Source organism: Lacerta agilis, chromosome 10 (assembly GCF_009819535.1).
Source record: "Lacerta agilis isolate rLacAgi1 chromosome 10, rLacAgi1.pri, whole genome shotgun sequence".
Taxonomy (NCBI): domain Eukaryota; kingdom Metazoa; phylum Chordata; class Lepidosauria; order Squamata; family Lacertidae; genus Lacerta; species Lacerta agilis.
The window spans coordinates 67,606,300-67,633,497 of NC_046321.1; the positions used below are offsets into that span (position 1 = coordinate 67,606,300).

The 27,198-nt window shown below is 42.6% G+C and overlaps 1 protein-coding gene across 1 annotated transcript in view; it reads right to left on the reverse strand.

The window, feature by feature from the left end:
- The window catches only part of PPFIBP1 (PPFIA binding protein 1), a 74,510-nt gene extending 50,811 nt beyond the window's left edge, over nucleotides 1-23,699 (reverse strand). Inside the window, 3 exon segments of the mRNA XM_033163540.1 lie at nucleotides 2,361-2,566; nucleotides 5,741-5,824; nucleotides 23,666-23,699. Coding sequence (XP_033019431.1) covers nucleotides 2,361-2,566; nucleotides 5,741-5,824; nucleotides 23,666-23,699 — 324 coding nt within the window.
- Between the last annotated feature and the right edge of the window lie 3,499 nt (nucleotides 23,700-27,198).

Consider the following 27,198-nt stretch of genomic DNA (forward strand, 5'->3'; position numbering starts at 1 on the left):
ATAAGACGCTCCCATGTATAATTTGGGGGGACTCCAAATTAAGAAAACACCCCTCAGCACTACCCGTGTTGTGTATTAGACGAACCCCAAATTTGAACACTTAAAAAAACAAAACCTCATAACCCACCTACTCTCAGTAACCGGAAACATCATAGCCAGACACTGGAGAGACCTGTCAGGAGTATGCATGGACCAATGGTACCAAGTAGTATGGGAAACAGCCCTACTAGAAAAATTAACCAATAAACTGAAACTGACACAGGGACAAATAGAAGAAGATACCTTCACCCCGGTATGGCTCCCCTTTATCACATACACAGCCCAACAAGACAATGACAAGAATCCACCAATAGCATACGAATCAATATGGCTAACCTGATTCAAAAACACACACACACCCCACTCAAACACGAAAACATAGTTCACCACAGCCAATCACAAACAAACAACCACACCCTAGGCCAACCCCAATTTCTTTCACCACCAAAGGAACACAAGTGAATGGCAAAGAGAACTCGCACAAATGACGCTGACACAAAACCCCCCAAATTAGAAACATCGCCTCCCGACCCCACCCCCATTCACCTCTTCCCCCCCTTTTCTTCCTAATGTAACCCTAATGTCTCAACAAATGAAACTGACCTATGGAAAATGTAACTTGAAAAAAAGAGACATTGCACATACCTTTCTAAACCGTGTGTGTGTGTGTGTGTGTGTGTGTGTGAGAGAGAGAGAGAGAGAGAGAGAGAGAGAGAGAGAGAACTGGAACACCTATGATTCTATGATTCCATTAATAAACCTACTTCCAGTTTTGCACTCTTCAGGTTCCATTTTGTTCGTGAACTAAGCTGTTCAAAAAACCGAGGTCCCAGTGTACATCTCCCCCACCCCAAAATCCCAATGTTCCCTCATAAATTCCATTTTTAAAAACAGAATCAACTTCCCATTCCATTTTCCGTGGTGTTTTTCTTATCCCCCCTTGCTGCACCCCCGTCTTCCCTCTTTTAAATTGTAGTCATAACACAATAATCTTTCATTGTTCTGTTGCTCGTAGTTCAAAACCTGCATTCACTATTCAGCTTTTGGCAAATGCTGAAGACACACCTCTTTATCCTGGCTATCGTGTGTTTTCAGGATGCAACTATTAATCTGTTATTGCGACTATAATCTATTTTAACTGTTTTTTAAATTCTGAATTTGAAGTTGCTGTAACCTGCCCTGGGGACTTGCTGGTAAAGGGCTAGTAAAAAAATAAAAATGACAAAAAATATTAAGTCTATAGCCTCTCCCATTCCATCTGCCGACCTGACCAAAAGTCCAGGAGCCCTCTTAATTGCATGCTGTTGTTTGTTATGTTGTTATGGGCTTTGCCAATGGACGGGTTTGTGTGGAGGCACAATTTGTGTGAACCAACACTTATTAAGCCGCTGACATTGGGGCTTGTGGGTTTCTGACAGGCACCTGGTTGGCCACTGTGAGAACAGAATAGTGGACCAGAGGAGCCATTATTAGGTTCTTATAAACAGGAACATCTGTGTGTATAAAAGGATCCACACAGTTTCAAATAAATGGGGCTTCAGAGCAGTTGGGCAGATCCACACTGTACACTTCAAGAACATTCAACACACCCGACTTCCCCAAAGAATTATGGGAACTGTAGTTTGTTAAGCATGCTGCATACTGTAGCTTTGTGGGGGGGGGGGTAACTACAGTTCTAACGGATATAAGCCTCTCTACAACAGACTCGGCCTCCTGCTCACGAGACGCTGTGTCTCCAGACGGAGGCGCTGCCAGGCCCAGCGCGGCCCCCCGAAAGGCCGTGGCAGGCCTGGCAGCCACTGGAAACACCACAAAGCCTGGAGCAGCCCTGGAAGGCTGCATGAGGCCTCACCACTGCAAGTCCTGGTAATAATGGTACAGAAAATAAAAACCCGGACATTCTGCAAAATATTAAAAATCAGCCCGGATGGTGATTTTACCTTTGCAAAAGAGAACATGTCTGGGAAAATCTGGACATAAGGCAACTCTAGCTTCACATCTTCACATCAGAAAAATTGGGAGAAAGCATGAGGAACTGTTTTTCAAAACAGGGATGAAGACAAAATTAAGTACGTACAATGTATTCTGTATCATTGTGAAATGAACACAGAAAACAAGCAACCTGACGAAACAGCCTAAGGGAATCAAGCAAAAATGCGGCGTGCCAATGTGGGGCTTTGATATGCATTTAGCAGGACTGCAGTATTTGACAATCATGAAGCAGTGCACATTAAGATCAAACACAGAAGCAGTGCACATATATACCCACATTGTATGGCTACATACATTGTATTTGCCAATAATCCATGCAAATGCCATACCATTTGGCTCTGCAACCATTCCATCAACATCTCTGCTGTCGAATCTGGGACTTGACACCGCAATCCTTCTTTTTCATCCGCTTCCATCATCTCCAGTAAGCCACGCAAATCCTCCACGAGATGCAGCGCTCGCAGGCTACCCATGAATGGAGAAGTCGGGGACTGGCAGTCAAATATGCCATTCGAATATTCCAGAGCCTTGGAACCTAGACAGCAGAAATATTTAAACACTTGACTACAGCACAAGCCAAATTTTCTTGAAGTGCATGTGTGGGGCAGAGGAGAGGGAAACAGATTCAAAATAATGAAAGAGCTGCTACAAAAATGGAGGTTAAAAATCAACCCAAATCGGCGGGCATATTGCCTGATGAAAGTGGTAGCTTTTGAAAGGTGTGACCAATGTTGTAGTGATATGAAGAAAATATTCAGCTGTTTATTTATGTATTCCTCAACTTTGTATACTACGTTTCTTCCAAGGTCTTAAGGAAGAATATAGGTTATCCCATTTTCCCCCTCCTCACCCTTTATGAGCAGGGTTGAGGGAATGTAACTTGCTCAAAAGTTACCTTGAGCACTTCATGGCTTCAAACCCAGGTTTCTCAGGTATCCCATGAGCTCTGTGTCCTGTGTACTACTGTGGATTTATACAAGCTTGCAGTTTTGAATAATTGCACATTAAACCCTACAAACGAGATTATGTGGGTGACATTTATACAAATGTATTATGAAAGTTAGTTTACTGCATAGCAGTGTAGACAGGTCTGCCTAAACCAGAAGACACCTTGTAAAGTGTTATGAAAATTGCTCTTATGCTATATATCAAATCTAGGGCCTCTGGTCTTGCTGCTTGCAGGGCAGCCTTTGCAACATACATGGTTTAATTAATGCCTCAATACCAGCCATTAACTGAGCTTTAACACTACAGTCACACAGAAGACATCGGCTGTGACCTCAACAATTCTGAAGAACAGAATTTTTGAGGCATCACAGTATGTTGTGTGGATGCAGCAACCAGCAAAGGGAATCCTTTCACTATTAGTGCTAGGGGAGAGAAGATGGGGGACAACGGAAAGCTGTGAACTGTGCTTTAGGCAGCAAAGGCTACAGCTTTTGCAGGGAGAGAAGTTTGAGCATCTGTCCTCAGAAGTCCGATGCCCAGGAAGCAAGAGAAGAGAGCAAGCCCAGGTGACATGGAACCATTTCTGCGTGAAGGCCAGCTTTAAATTGCCACAGGCCTCTTTGCAGCAAGCTGTTTGTGTGGACCACAGACCTCCAAAAGCACAGGCTTCTGCACACATTTTTTGTTGCCAGTTGAAAACCCATCTCTTCCCTCCACCCAGGATTAACACAGTAAAGCAGGTTAAGCGTTTCAAATTTGAAATGAATTTACTCTTTAATTGACTGGTTTTGCCTTGTTTTTCATTTGAATGTGCCCTAATAATTGCTTACAATGAAAGGCAAGATATAAATCTTACAAATACGAGTATTTATCTTTCCATCCTATTTATATCCTGCCCTGAATAACTCTCATGGGGCATCTGTTCAGAAAGTGAGGCTGAAAGATATAATGAAGATCCAAGGTCACGCAATGAACTTCCATGACTGAGTGGGAATCTGAACTTCTGTCCGAGTTCAGGCTATCTACTTCACTAGCATATATGCATGTCAGTAACCAAGAGGTAATTCAGGTGACCAGCTAAAGGAGGTGTTGAACTTCTTTTGTAAGTTCACTGAGCTGTTGAACTGTTTTTCAATGATCCTCCGCTCTGGCTCTTCACCATATTAATCCGTGTATAAGACAATTTTTCACTAATTTTTTTACAAAGGAAGAAAGGTTGTCTTATACATGGCAAAATATGGTATTTAGAGGCAGAGCACAGGTTATTCTTTCTCATTTTGTCGATTTTATTTATTGTAACAACATCTCATGAGGCGCTGTATTATGCAAGGTGCATCTACCTTGGTGGTTCAGGCCTAGGTCCAATGGGGTCCAGAAAAACAAGAGCCAGGGGCCTCTGGGAAGCTCACAAGCAGTGCATGATAGCAACATACCTTCCCTGTTCTCTCTCACAACATCTGCAGTTCAGGGGTAATCTGCTCCTGAACATGGAAGCTCTGTTTTACTATCAAGCCTGATAAGATTATACAAATTCACAGGAGCTAAGCCGTTTATTTATAAATAAATAAATAAATAAATAAATAAATAATAAAAGCCACATAAGTTTGAGTATTAATATAAGATTTTTCAAGTACTTCACTGACAAAATGTGGTCCTTTTTCCTCAAGTATTCTACACCATAGTGTTGATAATTTGGATATTTTATTCATATTCATTTAATTGTCTTATCAAGGTCAGTCTGGAACCAATAACCTTTAGGGAAATGCAAATGCAATTGTAAGTAGAAATATGCTATATTCACATCTGTTGGACACATGTATTTATGATGCAAATCTATGTGGCTGAAGTGAGATGGATAGGAGGAAATAATATGCTATTATCCATTTCAGAAAGTATTTTGCAAGGGAAATAACATCACTAATCTGGAAACTCGGCACCTTCATGTCTTCTGCACCCACTCAGAATACTTTTCTAGTTTAAACAGCTGTTTGCACAGCTTGGCTTGGCATGAAATCAAACCAAAATGCTAGTGTGCATGGCCGGAAGATCCCTTCCCCTGAGGATATATTTCAGAACTGAGTAAGAGAGACAGTGTAGTTGAGACCTAGTTCTCACAAATAGCTGATGAGGTGATCAAACTGTTATTGGGCTGTGCTACTTCAGATTGGGGGGGGGGGGTATGTGGACCATCGGTGGGAACAGAATAGAATGCTACATCAGTCACAAAACCCTAGGACATAATTCAGGCCTACCCTTCTTATATGCTGGTTTGTTATGAGTAGGGAATGTTTATCTCCATGAAAAAGCTGTTCAACAGCGCAATTCCCCCACCTGCCGTCTCTGCCATTGTCCAGGCACAATTTCACCACCTCATCCCCTTTTTTGTGTTAACATAATCCAGGTTGCTCCTCGTGGCCCTTCTCCCTTTGATAACCTCCAACACGCACAACAACACTTTAACCTATACAGTATTTGGGGGAAAAACATTCTTCCTTCAAATGAACAGACTGCAACAGTAGGAGCCACATCACCTGACAGCTTTGAAAAGCGGATGGTGAGGGCGAAGCAGAGAGCTTCAAACAAGTTAATGGTTTGGTTTGAATGAATTTGAGAAGAGAAGAGAAGAGAAGAGAAGTTTGATTCTCTGAAGAGGGAAATTCACCATACTCAGTGGCTTCCTACTCTACTCCAGAACACATCCCCTCCAGGAGCAAAAGGGCAATCGAGCAGATTAAAAGAAAACATTGGGTTAATGTTCTACCTGCAATAATGCCATCCATCTGTTCCAAAGCGGCAGCCAGCATCTCACTTGCATCACTCATCATTTTCTGGATTCTGCAAATACCTGAAGTAATGAAGCGACAATGTTAAACATGCTTTTCAACTCTTCAGAAGCCACAACTAAAACTAGGCAATCTGCAAACGATCATAGAATCAGAGTTGGAAGGAACCCCAAGGGTCATCTAGACCAACTCCTTACTTCATTTCAGCATTTGCAGAACAGGATTCTGTTCCCAACAATGCCCACAGCTGCACGTCACCCAGACCTGCTTTAGGCAAGGCTGGGTTGCTTGGAACCTAGCGCTTGTGTGGGGAGGGAGATTGCATTCCTGCACAATGCCTATTTCCAACAGTTATAGCCTGTCTGGTTTGGAGAACATCTGTTCCCTTCTAAAGCTGGCAGATGGAAAGTTAGCTCACAGGAGAACTGTGGCCTTAACAAACCCTCCAAAACCACATACTGTATTTTGCAGTTGTGTCCTGCTAGCTACAATGGGATTTATAAAGAGAACAACAAGGATTATAGCTTCGGCTCATAACCAGCTGCAAAAATTGCAAGAAAAATGTTGTAAAACTGAACCAGCGCACACAAGTTGCAACTCACGCAGCACACCAGAGGCATGTGGTGGGCTACCAAGTGCTGCCTCCCTGGGACCGCAAAATCAGAGAAACTGTCAGATACTTGGTAAACCAAAGAAAATGGCTGGATGGCTTCATGTGGACTGCTAGTCACCAGTTGCACAGGCTCTACACAACAAAGGCCCCCAATGTTCTCCCCAAGAGCTGTTCTCATTACATTTTAGGGTTTTATGCAAGATACCACACATTTGCCAGCCACAAGCTTGGAGCTGACAACTTGTAAAATGTAAGCAGTTTCTTTCTGTCAGTGGTTTTTGCTAATCATGCAGAACCATTTTTCTTCTTTAAGAATACACACGTTGCCACAATCTACCACAACATGATGCGATAATCGCTTCATGGACAATCCCCACCACACACACTTATCTTACAAAAATGATGTGCTATATACTTTAAAATATTTGATCCTGCAGGTTTTTAAAATGTTGGGAATTATGGGGGAAATCTTCGCCTGAGAACTGGAGAACTGCTGCCAGTCACAGTGGCAACACAGGACTAGATGTACAAAGCCCAACCAAGTGCAAAGCAGTGTGGTGTAGTGGTTAAGAGTGGTAGACTCGTAATCTGGTGAACCGGGTTCGCGTCTCCGCTCCTCCACATGCAGCTGCTGGGTGACCTTGAGCTAGTCACACTTCTTTAAAGTCTCTCAGCCCCACTCACCTCACAGAGTGTTTGGTGTGGGAAAGGAAGGGAAAGGAGAATGTTAGCCGCTTTGAGACTCCTTCGGGTAGTGAAAAGCAGGATATCAAATCCAAACTCTTCTTCCTCTCCTTTCTAATATGGGCGGCTGGACTGCTCACTGGGGCATGATATCAGCAACAAGAAAGAATTGCACTGGCTGCCAATTAGCTTGCAGGCTAAGTTCAAGGTGCCAGCCCTATACAACTTGGGACCGGGAAACCTGAAGGACTGTCTCCCCCCTTATATCATCTTATCAGGAGGTCCATTCTGCACAATGTAGGAACTGGACCTGTAGCACTGCGGCACCCTACCCTTTGGGATTTCCTCCCCCTGACCAGCAGATAGGTACCATCTCGACTGTCCTTCTGACTCTACTGAAGACTTTCTTCTTTCAAGAACCCTTTTCCAGTCTGCATCTGCTTTGGGATTTATTTATTTTTTAAAGATGCTTTTATTGTTTTATTACTTGTTGTTAGCCATTCTAGGCTCCTTTGGGAAGAAGGGAAATATAGAAATTTAATAAATAAAACAAGCGAGTTTGGAGCCCGCTGTTTGCCGACCAATCAAGGTCTTGTTGCTGGCCTCCATATATGAGCTGGAACATACATTATTAGAAAGGCAAGTGGTACAGCTTTTTGCTTGTGGCCACTTCAAACGAGAACCAAACACTGAAATGTCCTCCTACAAATCATACAAAACTAGCATATTAAGGAAAGGGCTAGCGCAGGTTTGGGTGAGGGGGCTGGGGTCGTTTTTTCTTTGAAGGTTTACTTTAAATTTCTCCCCCATAACACAAGAAAACAATCAAATCTCACACCTAAGTGAAATACTAGCATCCAACAACAGATGCACAAGCAATTTCATGTGGTAATGTATTTTGGCTCTTCAACGTTCTTCTGTTCTATATGCCCCCTGCACATCCTTATTTTCCATGTCCCCAAGAACACATCACAACCCAGCCTCTTCCATTCACACCCTCATCCTTCCCCGCTTCTCATCTGCCATGTGCCAGACTCCAGACACCTATGTATTATGAGCGGTGGAAAATCTGGTCCTGAATGGGCACTATGTTCAAAAGACAGTGCTGGCACAGACAAAGACACAAAAGAAGATTTAAGCAGCAGCTCCACCGTTGCTTGCAAGGCCACTCAAACACACAGAAGCCTAACAGACCAGAGGCAGCAATCAGAAAGTGCCATGCTAAAGTTCAACTCTCTTGCGGCTTCATTCATAAAGCTTAAATGGAAGATTAACACACCCACCCTTGTATTTGCAGCCGCTGAACGTTGCTTAATCCCTCAGTTTACATTCTCACTTTTTAGAATTTATTCTAACACCTTGTGAAGTGCAGCAAGAAGCAGACATCTGTTACCAAGGAGACAGGGGCAGGATCAAGCTAGCATCTGTGCAAATGACAATACCATTTCACAAACTGTGTTTGCTGGCACCTCTAAACAAAATTTATGCCTTAATGGCCTGGGGCATCAATTTAATAATTTAGGATTGATTTTGAGAGTTTAGCCAGCTGTAAATTCATATGGTATACAGTTGCAATTGAAATTATTCAGTCCACATTGCAAATCAGGTTTATTATCAAAATTTACAGACTTTCAGCTCTTTGCAATGAGCAAATCAAACAAAAGCAATTGAAACTGCTCAACACAACAGATGCTTCATTTCCCCAAATTCAGCTGAAAATACAACTTATACTGGCTTCTCCTGTCTCACTATTATTCAACCTCCTGAGTAGAATCTGTAACAACAGCACAAATACAACAGGTTTTTGATGTAACCAATCAAGGGCTTAATTAGTTGCGCCAGGCATGCTTCAGCTACAACACACAAAATACTTGAACTGGCTAGGGGTTTGCTCAGTGTCAAATTTGGCTGCATGGTAGAAATATAGGTAGGTCAAGAGAATGGTCCAAGAAGGTAAGAGAAGAAATCATTGCCCTTCACAAACAAGGAGCAGGATACAAAAGGATAGCAAAGGCCCTGAATGTTCCTAGAGACGCTGTTGGAAGCATAGTTTGCAAGTTCAAAGTTAAAGGAACAGTAGTTACACTACCTGGACAAGGCATAAAAAAGAAGCTATCTGAGGCAGCAACCAGATTTCTGAGAAGGCAGGCAGGGGAAAACCCTCAAGTGACTGCAAAAGAGCTGCAGCAAGACTTGGTGGCAGTAGGCACTGAGGTTTCAGTGAGCACAGTAAAGCACAGACTAAAACACATATGTTTTCCATGCCAGAACTCCAAGACGTACACCAGCAGTGACCCAAAAGCACAAGAAAAGTCAACTCCAATATACTGTACTCAAAATCATATAAATAAGCCACAGAGTTTTGGGGTTCTGTCCTGTGGAGCAATGAAACAAAATCGGAACTTTTTGGCTCCTTGGATCAGTGCTATGTCTGCAGGAAGAAGAATGCTGCATACTCTGAAGAGAACACTCTGCCTACAGCGGCGCATGGTGGTGGCTCGGTGGTGCTCTGGGGCTGCTCTGCATCCTCTGGCACTGGAAACTTGCAGCATGTGGAAGGCAGGCTGGATTCATTGAAGTATCAGGAAATCCCAGGAGGATGGTGAAGAAGCTGAAGCTTCGGTGTCACTGGACAATGATCCCAGGAGTACCTCAAATTCCACCAAGGCTTGGTTGAAGAAATAGTCCTGGAAGGTTCTACAGTGGCCATCACAGTCACCTGACTCCAGCACCAATTTATATATTTTTGACAGAATTTTTTCATTATTTTCCAGCAGTTCTCTCTGCAATCTTGAAAGTTCTTTACCAAAACCAGCTCCCTTATCCAGCCCAAACATATAATTTAATTGATGATATTGTTTTGAGCCATTTCAATTGCTTTTGTTTGATTTTCTCACTGCAAACAGCTGAAAGTCTGTAAATTTTGATTATAAACCTGATTTGCAATGGGACTTGAATAATTTTGGTTGCAACTATCATCGTTTGTAACACTTAGTGAATGAAATACTGGACCAGCAAGATGAAATATGTTCCAGGTACAGAAATTTGGTAGCTTCATTTTTTTATGAAGCAGCAGCAGGATACAGATGCAATTCTATACTTTGCTGTACAGGGCACTGGAAAACTTAATATAGCTGAGATACCGTAAATTACTAAGGATTACGCCTGGTACATATTAGCCTTGGTGACAAAACATTTACTGTAAATACAGATACAGCATAAAGCTAAAGCAGCAGGTTTAGGCTGGGAGAAATATCTGGCACGTCCTCGCTTCCACTTCCTTAATGAAACTTAATAAAACTAACAGAAGCTAGCCATCAAAGTGTTATGCGTTATCTACAGCCCAGGTAGCCTGAGCCTATAGATCAGGGGTCAGCAAACTTTTTCAGCAGGGGGCTGGACTCTATTTTGTCCCTCAGACCTTGTGGGGGGCTGGACTCTATTTTGAAAAAAAAATATGAACGAATTCCTATGCCCCATAAATAACCCAGAGATGCATTTTAAATAAAAGGACACATTCTATTCATGTAAAAACACGCTGATTCCCGGACCATCTGCGGGCCGGATTGAGAAGGCGATTGGGCCGCATCCAGCCCACGGGCCTTAGTTTGGGGACCCCTGCTATAAATCCACTCCAGTTTTATCGGCAAAAACAGTGTCCTCTCCCTATCAAAGTGCTTTACATTTATCCTCACCATAACTCTGCAAGGTCATCCTTTTTTCTACTTAACAGACAGGCAAAAGGAGGTAGCAGTTTTAATATTTTTTAAAAAAATTATATCCCGCCCATCTGGCTGGGTTTCCCCAGCCACTCTGGGTGGCTTACAACATATATAAAAACACAGCAAAATATCAAACATTTAAAAAACAAAATATCCTATACAAGCAACAAACAAGCCAATAAATCAATAAATCAAACAACAACAACAACAACAACAAAACAGTTAGCAGTTTTTTAAATTTGGGTATAACTGTAAACCCCAACTAAACATTTAACCAACAACAACCTGACAAAAACAAAACAGAGCAACCAAAATTAGAACTATTTAAAACATTTTAGCCAGTTGCCCCAAGCCAAGAGTTATTCCAGCAATGTCCTTCCAGCCTCCCAGGTGTCTTTTAGCTGTTCAGGGTGAGTCTGGGCCTCCTAAGCCAGATAGAAATGGGCCTTGCAGCAGAGAGCGGTCTTCCTTCCAGCACTCAGGCAGATAGATAGATAGATAGATAGATAGATAGATAGATAGATACCGCCATGTTTTGGTTCAATGCTGTATACCAGAGATGACTGTCATGTGTGTCTTGTTCCCATCCCCACGTTGTTGGACTATAACTTCTTCCACCCCTGAGCATGGGCCATGCTGGGCTAAGACTAGCAGGAGTGGTCATCCAACAACATCTGGACAGAGAAAGCTTAGCCATTCCTGCTCTACAAAGTACTATACATGGACCTGTTTGGAGAGCCCTGCTGGTAGGCTCATCTCTAGAGAGAAACTGAAATATGGGCCTTGGAACATGGCCTTCTCTCACTTGCTCTCTCCCCAACTCTCCTCCCAGCAGCAATTGGGAAAGAACCCACATCAGGTAAGTCCCCTCCAGGCATTTCCAAATGAAAGGTGTTCCTTGTGTAGAAGGTGGTGCTGGGAATTTAGTATCAAATTCGGCACGATTCACTTCTGATACAAAAAGCAAGAGAACTTGGCCATTTGGAAGCAAAATGATGGTCTAAACTGAAGTCATTTGCTTTTGTGAATACACAGATAAAATCTTAACATTCTGGGTTATTGTTATTTTATTTCAGGCAGCTAGGCAGCTACATGTGCAGAGAGTATGCAGTCACAAGCTTTAAAAACTAGTTCACTGAAAGCTGCCCCATCAATCTGTCTAAAGAAAGCAGGCTTGAGCATGAACAGTAACCTCTGATTGACAGAGGAGAAAGTTCCTTGCACTTAAAAGCAATGACATATGCCTCTTTCAGTAACCTACTTTCTGAAGTTAGGGAAGCTAAATCTTGAAAAGCAAATAGTAATCTACATGAATGAACTGCACAGGCTAAAAAAAGAGCAGCCAGATCAAAGAGTTGTAAAATTCCACAAGCAGCAGCTTCTTGGAGCATGAAGGCCACATTTGCAATCTCCCTGAAATTGGCATAATAGACCCCTTCGCTCTCTGATCCCATGTGCACAATAAAAAGCCATCATTTCAGGGACCAAAAATAGACAGATGTTAGATACAGACTCATTCATTCAACACAGCTGTTAACAGTCTGATTTCAAAATCTGTCTATCACTACAAGAGGAACCAGTAAGGTTCGAAACACACCAGGAATTGCCTGCTGATGCTTACATAAAAGTAGACATGTACTATGCTGGGTTTCCATTATTTAATTGGTTTGTAGCACATCCCATTGCAAAAGCTCGGAACAGGTATCAATATACTAATGGTTCTGGTCTATCCTGGACTATTGGCCATCAGTAGCTTGAATTAAAATGTCTTCTATCACTTCCAGACGACCACCCCACCAGGCTCGAGTTTTGGATAATCGGCAGGGAAAGAATTCTAGAGTTGGGAGCTAAACCCTTGAGAAGAATTTTGTGTGACATTATCCTTAGTCTACATTAAAGGGCGTGGTGGAACAAAGGAGTAAAAGTTGCACGTCTTAGACACAAGGCATTCAGGGTTTTATAGGCCACCACTAAAACCTTTCCTTCTTAGCTCTATTCAAGGCGAGTTCAACACAAACCACAGGATACTGGTAATATGCTCCCAAACTGACTCACATCCAATAAGAAGTTCAACTGATAATAATAATTTATTATTTATACCCTGTCCATCTGAATGGGTTGCCCAAGCCACTCTGGGCAGCTTCCATCATATATAAAAACATAGTAAAACATTAAACCTTAGAAAGCTTCCCTATACAGGGTTGCCTTCAGGTGTTTCTAAATGTTATATAATTACTCATCTCCTTAACATCTGATGGGAGGGCATTCCACAAGGCGGGCACCACTACCAAGAAGGGCTTCTGCCTGGTCCCCTGTAGCTTCACTTCTCACAGTGTGGGAACTGCCAGAAGTTCCTTGGTGCTGGATCTCAGTGAACGATGGGGGTGGAGATGCTTCTTCAGGTATACAGGACAGAGGCTGTTTAGGACTTTAAAGATCAGCACCAACACTTAGAATTATGCTTAGAAATGTACTGGGAGCCAATATAGGTCTTTTAGGACTGGTGTTATGTGGCCACTCCCAGTCACCAAACTAGCTGCCACATTCTGGATTAATTGTAGTTTCTAAGTCACCTTCAAAGGTAGCCCCACGTAGAGCGCATTGCAGTAGTCCTAGTGGGAAATAATCAGTGCATGTGCCATTCTGGCAAAACAGTGCACAGGCAGGTAGGGTCTCAGTCTGTGTACCAGATGGAGCTGGTAGACAGCTGCTCTAGACACAGAATTAACCTGTGACTCCATGGACAGCTGTAAGTCCAAAATGACTCCCAGGCTGCACACCTGGTCCTTCAGGAGCACAGTTACCCTAATCAGGACCAGGGAGTCCCCCCCACATGCCCGTCCCCTGTCCCCCAGCAACAATACTTCTGTCTTGTCAGGATTCAACTTCAATCCATTGGCCACCATCCATCCTTCAGTTTTTCCTGTAAACTTTATTCAGAATTTAAAGAATCTTTATGCTGCTCTTCGATTAAAATATTTTCAAGCCATTTCAGACGAACAGCCCCAAAAAACTTTACCTCTCATTGGCACAAGAACTACTAACCTAGGAAAAGCCTTCTTAATTTGTTTCAGCATGGTTCATGTTCCAGATACGTCCAAATTGTGATTCATGCTGAGATGCAAGGAGCATCCTCCTCAAAGTGAGGATAAACAGGTTGGTATTGGGAGTTACTGTATGATTCAGTCAAAAGTGCAATTCAGACACTGAGTCTAACTGGAAAAAGGCACAGCCAGAGCAGTGTATCAAGCAGAGACACAACAGCCAGACACAGATGCCTTTCATCATTTAATTCATTTGTTTTTCACAGCACACTAGCACATATCCTGGAGGTGCACAGTTTGGAAATGACAGACCTTTTAAAATCTGGAATGAGCAGCACAGTGTAAAAAAGGAATTAAGAGTATGCTTTAGTACCAGCTTGCATCCAGGAGTTCCATGCTCTGCACAGCAAACAGGGAAAGAATGCAATCCCCTCAATGCATTTTTTAAACAGGCAGATTAGAGTAGGGGCTGGAACAGCCAGGCACAGCGTCCTGGAAAAAAACATTTCTCCCTCTTAGTCAGTGCTTTGACCCAACACAATAAGAAACAACAGACTACCACGGGGGGGGGGGGAGTTCAAATGTGACTCAAATGCACTCTAAGTTGCAAGATGCTGTAAAACAGTTTCAAAGGGGGGAAACACATTTGCGAGAACCTAGAACAGATGCTTTTTAACAAGTGGAAACCTGTTCAGTATAAATGATGTAATGATAGTATCCCTCAAATCCATTTAATATGCACACGCTGTGAACAGACATGTTCTTGTACTAATACGGCAAATAAAGTGAGCTGGTTGTGGGCAGTCAGATTTTTAGTAGGCTTATGCTATTTTTATCAACAGTAGAGAGGATTTAAAAGAGGAGAGACATAGCTACAAGTACACACATAAATAGGAAAATAAATCCTTCAGCACAAAAAATGCCCCAACATCAGTAAAGAGCATCAATAAGGACTTTGCCACAGTCCATATGCATTTTTCAAATTGCTTTGAAAGACCATTTCAAACAGACATTCACTCTTATTTTCCCAAAACAACACAGACAAATAATCCATGCCAATTCCTGCACTCACCGCTGAACAACTTGCTTAACAATTCGTCAAGGCTAGACAGCAAAAGCAAATTTCAAGCCAAAGTAAATTTCCATTATCAGTCAAGAACTACTTTATCAGCTATTGACATTCCAGTCATGTTGCATACCTATACATGTGGCCATTTCTAAAAGCTGGCAGAAAGAAGCTTCATTTTTAAATGATAAATCAAAACCCTTCTCGGCTAAATGAGCTGTATGGATGTACTCTGAAACAAATATTTATGAAGAAAAAGAACAAAATTTCCTGCAACCAACAGCATTGCTTTACACACATCGTATGGAGGATGGAAATATTTATTTACACAAAGATTACAGCAGTGTGCTAAGAGCCGTGCCTCAAATATGGACTTTAAAACGCAATCAGAAAAGTTTAAGCAAATTGTATAGTTTGTCCTTGTGCTGTAGAGGGAAGTGGGGGGCAGAAGAGCCCATCCAGGAGAAGGAAAACTGTGTTTCTAGACACAAATCTGGAGTGCGGTCCCCAAGACTGTTGGATGGCACCTTGTATGCCTCCTTCCAGCAACTCCTCCAACCAAGCAGGTGCCAAAAGTCTTGGTCTGCTTTCCTTTGGACCACATCAGCGAGGCTGGGGGGAGGGGCTCTTGTCATCTGGGCAGCCCAGGACCTCCAGACACACGGCCCAGACTTGTGCCCCAGGAAGGTCACTTCACTGCTGCTAACACAGCCGTTTGACTTCACCCCACAGGCACACTCCATTGTCTCTCAATACAGACGGGTGCCAACCATAGTCTACCCTGTCCCACCACATCTGTGCCATCCACCAAGTCACTACTCATTCTTCTTTGCTACACAGCCCCTGCATTCTAGTTAAGGGTGGAAAGAAGGGAGAATTGTGCCAGATAGGAGATAATTCTGGACAAAGCTCCCCCAATATATTTTGCTTTCTAAGAAAGGTTGGCACAGATACACACCCCAGTGTCGCATACAGAAACCTGGCTGCTGGCCTGAGTGCTGACTCTTATCTCAACACTGGTGACAGGATAGTGTCCTCTACTGCACCCAAGGCAGAAGGCTAGTTGGGGGGGGGGGGCAAGACAGACTGTGTTGCATACACAGGTCTGCCATCCAACAGAGGGGAGAGGTCATGAGGCTTAGGAGGGATAGCCAGGGGGCTGTCACAGCTGCCCCCCAACATCTGCCACTTGAGATTAATCACCTGACTTCACCTAATGATTCAGCCCTGATTCTGGAGCACTCTTGCTTTTGGCTATACGGCTGGAAACAAACTGGGGTCTTATGTACCTGCCTCTTAGCTTCTAGGGCAGGGATGGGGAGCAGGCAGCCTTCCATATTTTGCTGGAGTAGAAATCCCATCATCCCAGATCATTTGCCACACTGGCTGGGCAACAACATCTGGAGGCCTACAGTTTTACTTAGTTAAGAGAGCTCCAGTAAAATAGCTGAACCTAGAGCACCTTTCAAGTTGGCAGTGGCAGGGAGAGATTCACAGCTGTTCCTTGGATATATTCAAAACTAAAATTAGAAATGAAAGGCTATGGTTACTTTTTTATACCTCCAAATAAGCAGAGATGTGTATTCCGGAGGAATAATCACTTTTGGTTTGAAGCACACGTTGGAAGATTCCCCTTGCCTTCCCTACATAGCAGCCCTGAACTGACAGGATGAACTAGTGAAGACTTCAACAGGATTGTGGTAGCACTCCTCCCTATTTTTAAAAAATGGTCTCCATTTAAAAGATTAGCATGTCACGAAAGATACAAGATGTTGTTGTTGTTGTTGCTGCTGCTGCTGCTGCTGCTGCTGATTTATATGCCACCCATCTGACTGGGCATCTCCCAACAAAATATTAAAAACATAATAAAACCTAAAACATTTAAAACATCCCTATACAAAACTGCCTTCAGATGTGCCGTATACAGATGTATATTGTAAGGGGGGAGATTTGTACCAATAGAGCGTGTTGGATTTTTTCAACTTCCAATTCTAAAAATGAGGGGTGTTAAAAAGTTGTAATATGACTTGGGAATTCAAAATATATTTTGGTTAAATTAATATAATTTAATTTTGCTTGGTAAGTAAAATATGTGTAAACTTGCATAGAAATCATTAAAAATGATGGCCAAGTACAGTACTTGCAGTTCTATTCTATTATTATTATTATTATTATTATTAAGCATTACCTGACATTTTCAGAAAGTAAAATCAAAATTCTTTGTTTTTCCAAAAACATTTTTATATGCTTCTTCATCAAACGTAGACTTAAAAAGCTAAATGTTGTGCAATCGGAAAAAATAATAGCAGGTTTGAATTCCTTACACTCCCAAAAACATTTTTAAAACCCTGCACTGAATTTTTTTCCAAAAATTAAGTTTCACCTCTTAAAATGAGACACCCTATTGTACCAAGGAGTCCTGAACCATTTGGGTCTCCTGCTCCCAGGAAGCCTGAAGCGGTAAAACTCAGTTTATGAGAACTGCGCCTAAAAAGAGGAGCAGCTAATCAAAATGATATTCCAGCTTTCAAATGTCAAAGAACAAAGGAAGATACTGTAAGCAGTTTATGCCTTTTTTCAATCCTGCAGCAAAACCAAACCACAGATGCCAAGCAATTCAGTCAACCTTTTAATGAGAGAGTGAACATTTTATATTATAGAAAGCACATGCGCATGAAAATATAGCAAGACATTCTTAACATTCTTAGGTGAATTCTAATACCTGTTTAGCAATTTTGCATATCTCTTGCAGGACTGCTGTCCAGAATGGCTGGATTTTATGGCATTCCCACCACATGTGGAGGTATGTGCCTGTGGAGGTGCAGCCTCTCCAATATCTTGGTGAGGTTCCTGAGTGTAGCGGTGCCAGTTTCTGTGGTGTTAAGTACCACCTGTAGGTGAGATGCAGCCCTTTCTAATCAGAGGGACTATGCTGGATCCTACATACTGATCCCTCTGTGATCCGTATTTAGTGAAGGAGGAAAGGGAGGAAAAGTATAACCTTTTATCACTTCTTGGCCACGGTGTCAGCAAGCTGGTAAAAAACTTTCAGAAGTTAAAATTACCCTTAGTTAAAACTATAAATTGTGTCTGCTGTAATTATAAATGGAATACTTAGTGAGAATGTTATTTTATTAAACTTTTAAGTTTACTGTTTCTCCTTTCCCAAAGAAAAATGAGTACCATCTGAAAGATAGCATATCTCAAATGGATTTAAGATAACTCTATGAAGATTCTCCAACAGCTACAAAAAAAACTTTTTTACTCATTTACATTCTTTTGAACTTAGTCTGGTCACCTCCACACAAACCTCACCCTTTGGGTATATATACTTTAGATATTTCATTGCTTAATTATGCAGCAAAACATTCCTACTGCTTATATTATTTATGCATTGAAAATCAATATACCCATTTTTCTGAGACATTCCACTTGGATCAGCAGATCTAGAGGGAGGGGGAAACAATCAAACCATTCATTTATGGATCTCCAGTTGCTAATGTAAGCAAGGAAATACCGCACATTCCCCTAGCATGGTATTGACACAGCCATGAGGCTATGAAACAAACGAGCAGATTATGTGAGCAGCTTTCAAACAGCTCTTCCAAAAGGAAAAGAATCAATTGCCTCTCCAACGTATTAGCAAAACACCAACATCTTTTACTATACACTTTGACAAAACTTAAGACAAAGTCTACCACAGAATCATAGACAGTAACTGGGGGTGCAGGTGGCGCTGTGATCTAAACCACTAAGCCTCTTGGGCTTGCTGATCAGAAGGTCGGTGGTTCGAATCTGCGCAATGGGGTGAGCTCCTGTTGCTCTGTCCCAGCTTCTGCCAACCTAGCAGTTCAAAAGCATACCAGTGCAAGTCAATAGGTGACGGGAAGGTAAATGGCGTTTCCGTGCACTCTGGCACTTGTCACTGTGTCCTGTTGTGCCAGAAGCGGTTTAGTCATGCTGGCCACGTGACCCGGAAAGCTGTCTGTGGACAAATGCCAGCTCCCTCGGCCTGAAAGCGAGAGGAGCGCCGCACCCCATAGTCACCTTTGGTTGGACTTAACTGTCCAGGGGTCCTTTACCTTTTTTTTTTAACCTTTATTCGGGATGGAATGTACCTTGTGACCAGATTTATATCATCATCATATTTTCAAGTCTTTCTGTGCTTGTGCTTCACAGCCACACACCCCAAAGAAAAAAGTACCAGCAGACTTGCGGTTAAACATGAATGGTGATAAATGTAGAAAGAACCATCTCATTTTAAAATTTCGACAGGGATGGAAAGGAGAGCTGTCCACACACATAAAGAAATTAACCGCTGGTTGATAGCTCAGTTGGTAGAGCATGAGAGTCTTAATCTCACAGTCATGGGCTTGTCTCCCACACTGGGCAAATGATTCCTCCATTGCAGGGGGATGGACTAGATGACCCTCATGTTCCCTTCCAATTCTATGATTCTACTTCATTAACTCTGCATTTGAGATGGCACAATTCTATGAAGTATAGCTGGAACAGCACGGTCCAACGTGCCTTTTTCAGCAACAATTGATGTCGCTGCCCCCACACTGCCTTCCCAAAGCCGGGTGAGGAGGTGCTCGACTTTGGGTCCTCCAGCCTCCTTCCCAAAACCTAGTTAGCACTTTCCCAGATTTGGGAAGGAGGCAAGGGGGCTCTAGGATCCTGCCAGAGCCGCGCAGCCCCTTCCCAAAGCCTGGTGCCTTGCTCTGCTAGCTTTGAAAAGGCAATACAAGGGCTGGGGGCAGTGTCAAATTTTGGCCCCACTCCCACCCTATTATTATTATTATTATTATTATTATTACCCCACCAATCTGGCTGGGTTTCCCCAGCCATGCAACAAGGCAGTGTGTGGCCCACAAATTCTATGTCAAAGTAATCTTGTGCCCCCCCCCCCGCCCCAGTATGAAATGTTGGGTGGTCCTGGGCTAGTGCTAGGCACAAGTGTGTTGAACCCCTGCAAAAACAAAGAAACAAACACAAAGAGAACCCAAACTCAAATACAGTCCAATGATGACTGAGCATGTTCAGTAGGCACAAAATGGTGATTGCCTGTGGAAGGAAAACACTGTGTTTGTGGATGAGACAGAATGGGTTGAGCCCTGAAGCACTCCAACTTTTCTTGAAGGGTCCCAATTGCATATACAGTACTAACAATGATCTCAATTATCTGAGTGACAGTCCTTACAAGACCATTCACACAAAAGAAGGAGGGTTCAAGAGAAGACAAGGTTTGCAGAAGTATTTTTTTAGGGGTAAACCCTAGGGAGATTTTCCCCCTCCCCTAAAAAAAAGCACTAAGTGGGAACATAATGCTGCCTTACTGTTGGAGGAAAGCAGGGCGAGGCAGGAAGAAAATAATCTTGGAAGCTGACAAGTTTTTGGCCACCATTAAACCCTGCCATTACACTGTACAGAATTTTAGAACAACTCTAAAAGACACAAAAGCTAACAGCTGTGGCTTGAAAGAAAACTGAAAAGTCTGTTTGGTGTTTGTCAACCTTCCCTGTCCTGTTGCCCAGAATACAGGGAGCAAGGCAAAGTCTTCTCGAATATACCTGTCAAGCCTGTAACACTGGAAGCACAGGCTATTTGCCACTTTTCACTCATCTTGACAGAAAAATTACACGCAGCAGCTTGCAGCATTTTCACTAGACAAGGAGAAATTCTGTTTTGTTTAAATATATATACTGTTTGTTTGGCACATCAACAACCTAGGTGCTTTTCCAAAATACAACGAGAAACCAACTTGTGCCCAAAGCTGCCTACAGCCAACTTCAAAACATAGTGTTGGAGCAGTTTTTCTGGCTCCTCAGTTTTTGGAACAGGCAGATCTTCTTGTTTTGCCAGCTCTACCTGTAATCAATCTTCTTGTCCTCTGGCACCAGAGGGAAGATTTACACCCAATCTCCTGGGCTTCACACAGATTTGTGCTAGCAGAATGCAAATCTCCAGTGCCCCACAGTTCCAATGGGCTTCCGTCAAATGGAGCAAGCCCACTGTTGCAAGAGATACACACACCAAGGATCACGCCCCAAAGCCGTAATGCTGGCAGGGATTTCCGACTGTCATCTTCATCTGAAATACAGCTTCTCCTCTCACACACATTTTTATCTCTTCATTCTGTCTCTCCAAGGAGCTCAAGGTGCCAGATGTGAAAGTTACCCCATTTTGCCATCACAGCAATTCTATGAGGTTTGTTCAGGTGAAGCAGAGATCGGCACCTGTGGCCCTCTAGATGTAGCTGGACTCCAATCCCCATTACCCAGTGCGACCAATGGGATAGTGGGAGTTGTGGTTCCCACTAAGGGGTTGTGATTTGTCCAACACCACCCAGTATGCTTCACAGCTAAGCAGAGATTTCAACCCAAGTCTACCTAGCTGAAGATCACCACTCAGTTAATAGCTGCTTCAAACAGATGCAATAGAAACTAAAATCTACCGTTTAAGTCTGAATGTCAAAACTATGCTATACAGGGAAGGGTGATACAACCCTTTCTATAAATTAGCAGTGGCTTCAGAATTTCTGATTGAAATTTATTCTAGCAGCTGATGCTTCTACATCTCTTATTAGATGCTCATTAGAATCATGGAATTGCAAAGTTGGAAGGGACCCTGCAGGTGTCCCATAAGGGAATCAAACCTGCAATTTTGGAGTTTTCAGCACCGCACTCTAACCAACCGAGCTATTTAAGACATAGAGACTGCTTAATTTTCAGAAACTATACACATTTGATTCTACACCGTGCAGGCAGTTACTCAAGTAAGAATTTGTACGCTGGTGCAAACAATGGCCTTTGGGTAAGTACTTATTTCATCAGCTATGCTGAATACTAGAACTATGTTTTTCAAAGTAACAAGATTAAGTATGTGGCGGGAGAAACAGTTAAGATACCAGAAGAACCTCAACAATTAAAGGGGGGAGGGGAAGGAATATGTTCAACAGTCCATGACAGGCGTGAAACAAGATGTGATTTGTTTTATCTGACCAAAACAAGGAAGTAGCATTATTTGCAAATGCAACTGAAATTCCTTATCAAACTGAGATATGGGTTCACTTCTTTTGAACAGAAACAGCTTTGTTTCTCTCCAAGAGAAGAAACCCTCAACTGGACTACACGAGTATGCTCTCTAGTACCTCCTATGGTGCCTGTGAAAAGTCTCAATAAATATTCCCTTTTTAAAAAATCCAGTTTGCTCTTCCTGCTCCGTTCCTATCTGAACTGGCTCACCCTCTCCTACATTGTAAACATGCCCACATTTCACTGGATATCAGGAGTGTCCTGGTATCCTCCTCCATTTTATTCTGATCACAGGAAAGTGCTCTCTGGGAGCAAGCAAAGTGGCAACTGGTGTAGGTGACTTTTCCACATTAGTGGAGGCACCTGGTTGAGCGGGGAGGAGGGAAGAGAGGCATAAGCTATTTATGGATCTCCCTCTTTCTCTACTCTTTTAGGTGTGGCAGCTCCTTTGTATTATGATCAGGCCAAGGCCTGTTTTCACAGCATCCGCTGAAAACACCATCCTGTTCTCAGTGGCCAACCAGATACCCCTGAGAAGCCCACAAGCAGAACCCACTTGTAACTGGTATTCAGAGGCATAGTGCCTCCAGCAGCCCCCATGGCTAGTAGCCACTGATAACCCGACCCTCTATGAATCTGAAAATTCTGCTTTCAAGCCCCCCAAAGTTGGTGATTGCCATTACATCACGTGCAAGGAAATTCTACAGGTTAACTATATGTGAGCACATAGTTGCTTTTGTCTGCTCTGAAGCTTTCAACTGTCACCTTCATTGGAGGGACAGCGGGAGGGGGAGCAGGTTCCTATTTTACCTCAAGAGGCAAAACAGGATATGCCACCACTATCATATCCCCCTTGACCTTCTCCCTAAACCAGAAAACCCAAGCTGTGGTAATCTTTCCTCATAAGGACGTCGTTCCAGCCCCTCAATCACTTAGGTTGCCCATTTCTGAATTTTCTCTCTACACCTATCCTTCTTTGAGGTGCAGCGACCAGAACTTTACACTGTATTCCAAGTCTGGTGTCACCATAGATTTGCATAATGAAATTATGATGTTGCCAAGTTTATTTTCAATCCCTTCCCGGGAATGGAATTCACATTTTTCATGCTGTCACACACTGGATCATTACATTCACATGTCTTTTTGTTAAAATAATTTTATGAGGATTGCCTCTCTTTTGAGGCAAAAAGTCATGCGAATGTCTTCCAAGTTACTGGAGTAACACCATCATAATCATTGGGCTCACTGATGGGCAAACTCATACCAAAATACTCATCTACACAGCACATAAGAACTTAGGAGCATGAGAATTGCCTTGATGGGTCAGTTCAGAAGTCTTGCAAGACACTCCTGAGAAGCTCACACAAAAGTCAGGATAGCAATTTTCTCTCTCCTTTATATCTTTTCTGCTTCACAAATATTTCACACTGCAATTCTAACTTTAGAATCAAGATTATTTAAGACTCAGAAATAGAATTGTTTTTTAGTGGTGCTTATATTTAGTTCTTAAATGCTCTGTACTTAGTTTCCATGGATAAAATTACAACACTGATGTGCGCTTTCAACTCTCCCATACTCAGACATCATGGTGGCCAACAGGCCGGGGGGGGGGGGGGGCGACAACGACGACAGGAGGCAGCATCTAACTATTCTATTCTTAGGTTTACAGAATGAAGTGAAAATGCTACTCACACTAGCAGTTCCAAAAGTATAATACGGTATTTCCAGATATCTCACCTCTCCCTTCAGAGAATAACAGATTTCTTTCCATGGTGACATTTTTCCTGGCCTAGCCAAGCATGGGGGAGGGGGAGAGTTTCCTCATTGAGCAAGTGATTCACATCTCAGCCATACATGAGCAGTTGATTCTCTCTCCCACCCCCCCACCCCCTCGACAGTTGAAAAACTCATGTCAGGAAAGGAGGAAAAGAGGACATTTTCAAAACTACACATAAAATCATAAATTACTGAGGGAAAAGGTTGGGGGGGATTATTTTATTTTGTAGTTTATTCTTGCTGTTAGTAAAATATAAAAAGTGATGCTATTCATTTTGCAACAAACAAACAACACCCCCCCCCAAAAAAAAAAATACTGAGGGAAAAAGTCAGCTGGGGCCAGAAGTCAGAAGATGGAAGCAAAATTTAGTAATGACTAAATATAGCCTCTAGATTTTGTTGGAATTACAACTCTCCTCAGTCACAACCAGCATGCCCAATGCTCAGGGATGGTGGGAGCTTGAGTCCAGCAGCACATAGAGGGCACTCGGGTCTCTTATCCGTGGTCTATACATTCAGGGCTTACTCACACTTCCCTTTTTCCTTTGCTCTTTCCAGGCACAGTATGTGCTTTAAAACTCCAAGTCCGAGCAGCCTATTTTGCAATGGAGCTTTCCCCACAAAAACCAGCTCTTTAAAGCTCAATCAGAGCAAATGGCAATCCACGGACAACCTGGCTTGATGTTTGCTCCAACTGAGTGCTAAAGTGAGGGTTTTCAAGGAGAAAGCTCCAGGGCAAAAAACAAAAACAAAAACCAGCACTTGGACACAGAGCTTTAAGTGTGGACCTGTGCCTGGAAAGAGCGGGGCAAAAGGTACAGTAAGTGTCAGTGGTGGCAGCTGAACTGGGAACGAGGGCAAGAATTTATTGTGGCCTGAGGTTCCTCATTTGCAGGATGCACAGGACACAGGAGGACACAGAAGCTGCGAGAGACGGAACAGCAGTGAGGAAGAGGAGTGCGTTATTTTAGGGGGTAAAACTTAATTTTCACAAATTTCTTCAGTGAGGAGTCTTAAAAATATGTTATTGGCTGTGAAGAATTAAAATCTACAATTATTTTTGTGACTGGACAACATTTAGCTGGGTAAGTCTATATTTGATTAAAAAAACACATAAACTGCTTTCGGAAAACCAAAGAATTTCAATATTACCTTCTGACGATGTCGGGTAATGCTTAATAATAATAATAAATATCAATATAAAGCAACTACAAGTACTTGGCACTCATTTTTAATGATTTCTGTGCAATTTTACACATATTTTACTTACCAAGCAAAACTAAATATTAATTTAATCAAAATATATTTTGAATTCCCAAGTCATATTACAACTTTTTATTAGCACCCCTCATTTCTTGGAATATGGAAGTTGAAAAACTCAACACATTCTGCGTACCATGAAGACTTCTGTGCAAAAACATCAGTCATCACATTTGCACACTACCATGGCACCAAAGAGCTCAGGCAATGTAAGTGTCAGCATGGTGTACTCAGAAGGATATGGGCCTCATTAGCTGCCATCTATCCCAGCGTTGGCTTCCCTGCCAACCCGCTCTCTAACGGGCATTTCATTGCAATGATTTTGCAAAGTTTTTTGCTGATAAAGTTGCTCAGATTCGGGAAGAAGTAGACTCCACCGTGGGAGCAGGGCTGGGGAGGGAGAGTGCTAGAGCCCTGTCTAATCAAGTTGTATGGGATCAATTCCATTCTGTTACCTCCAAGGATGGGGGCAGGCTGCTTGGACGAGTGAAACCAACCACCTGTCTCCTTGATCCTTGCCCATCCTGGCTCATAAAAGCGAGCAGGGAAGGGCTGGGCGGTGGGATCTGCAGGGATCCCTCTGTGAGGGAGCCTTCCCAGACCCGCTGAAAGAGGCGGTTATCAAACTGTTTCTTAAAAAACCATCTTTAGATGCAGCCAATATGGCCAACTATCGCCCAGTCTCAAATCTTCCATTCTTGGGCAAGGTGATTGAGCGAGTGTTTGATGAACAACTCCAAGCATGCCTGGAGGATGCAGACCATTTGGATCCCTTCCATTCAGGATTCAGGCCTCATCGTGGGACTGAAACTGCCTTGGTTGTGCTGGTCGATGATCTCCGGCGGGCTAGGGACAAAGGTGAGAGCTGTTTCCTACTTCTGCTGGATCTCTCAGAACCCTTTGATATCACCGACCATGACATCCTTCTGGACCATCTAGAGGGGTTGGGAGCTGGGGGCACTGTTATACAGTGGTTCCGCTCCTTTCTCCTGGGCCATGTTCAGAAAGTGGTGTTGGGGGATGAGTGTTCAGACCCCTGGGCTCTCACTTGTGGGGTGCCTCAGGGTTCTGTCCTCTCCCCCATGCTTTTTAACATCTATATGAAGCCGCTGGGAGAGATCATCAGGGGGTTTGGGCTGGGTGTTCATCAGTATGCGGATGATACCAGCTCTACCTCTCTTTTAAATCAGGACTAGTGAAGGCAGTGATAAGAAATACACTGGGGTGGGGTGGAATAGCAACTCCTAGCAGTGATTTATTTATAACACAGAACACAACTACTTTATAATATGATCATGGGATATCCAAAAAGTATTAAACAATGTAGCTATGAAAATGGAACATTCCCAAAATATAATTATAAGTGACAACTAGAATTGTCCTCAGTATCATTTGATGCTATTTGCTCTCTTTTGAAAAGATCTCTATCCACATTCTGCAAATAATTAAAAAACATTTTTTGATACTATACTCTGAACTGTTTAAATGTTTCTTTCATTGTCCTTGCATCTCGCCACCATGCTTGCCATCCTCTCCTGCCACACAGTATGGCATGCCACACCTTTTGAAAACCACTGTTGTAACCAAAAGGAATGTTACGTGTCAGTCTACTGAACCTTATGAAAAGTTTATTTATAAACGGAGAACTGTTTCTTTAATAATGCCTTTTCTGCAGTTCTAATAAGCAAACTTTCTTGCTGCAGTTTCAAAAGTCAAGCACACCCACTGTTTTCATGGTGCATTTTAATGAAATATCACTACATTATTTGGCTTAAAGGCAAAATTAGCCTTCTCTAATGAGATAATCTTAAGCAGCTTTTGATGAAAGAACATAGCTTAGCATTCTTCACATTTGTCTTTGTGCCCTACCTCCCTACTTTAACTTTACTTTTTTAAGACTATTGGGTGGACTCAAAGATGGGTAAAGGCACCCAATGGGGAGGGGGGCACTTCTTGTAAAACCAGAATGTTAAAGATGGCATTCGTTAAAATGCTAATAAAAATAATTCAAACTAAAATCAGTTTAGCCTCCTCCTCCCTATAAACCTAGAGGATCAGTTTCCACCGAAATGGAGTGCTGAGCAGATATTCAATACCATTTGACATTTATGCTGATATGCAAAAGCTTCTAAAATGTCATTTTTGATGCCAGCTAAATAAAAAGCTGCTTAAATAAAATTAAATGACCTACATTGTTGCACACTACATCCAAAATACTGACTTTTCTCCCCTAA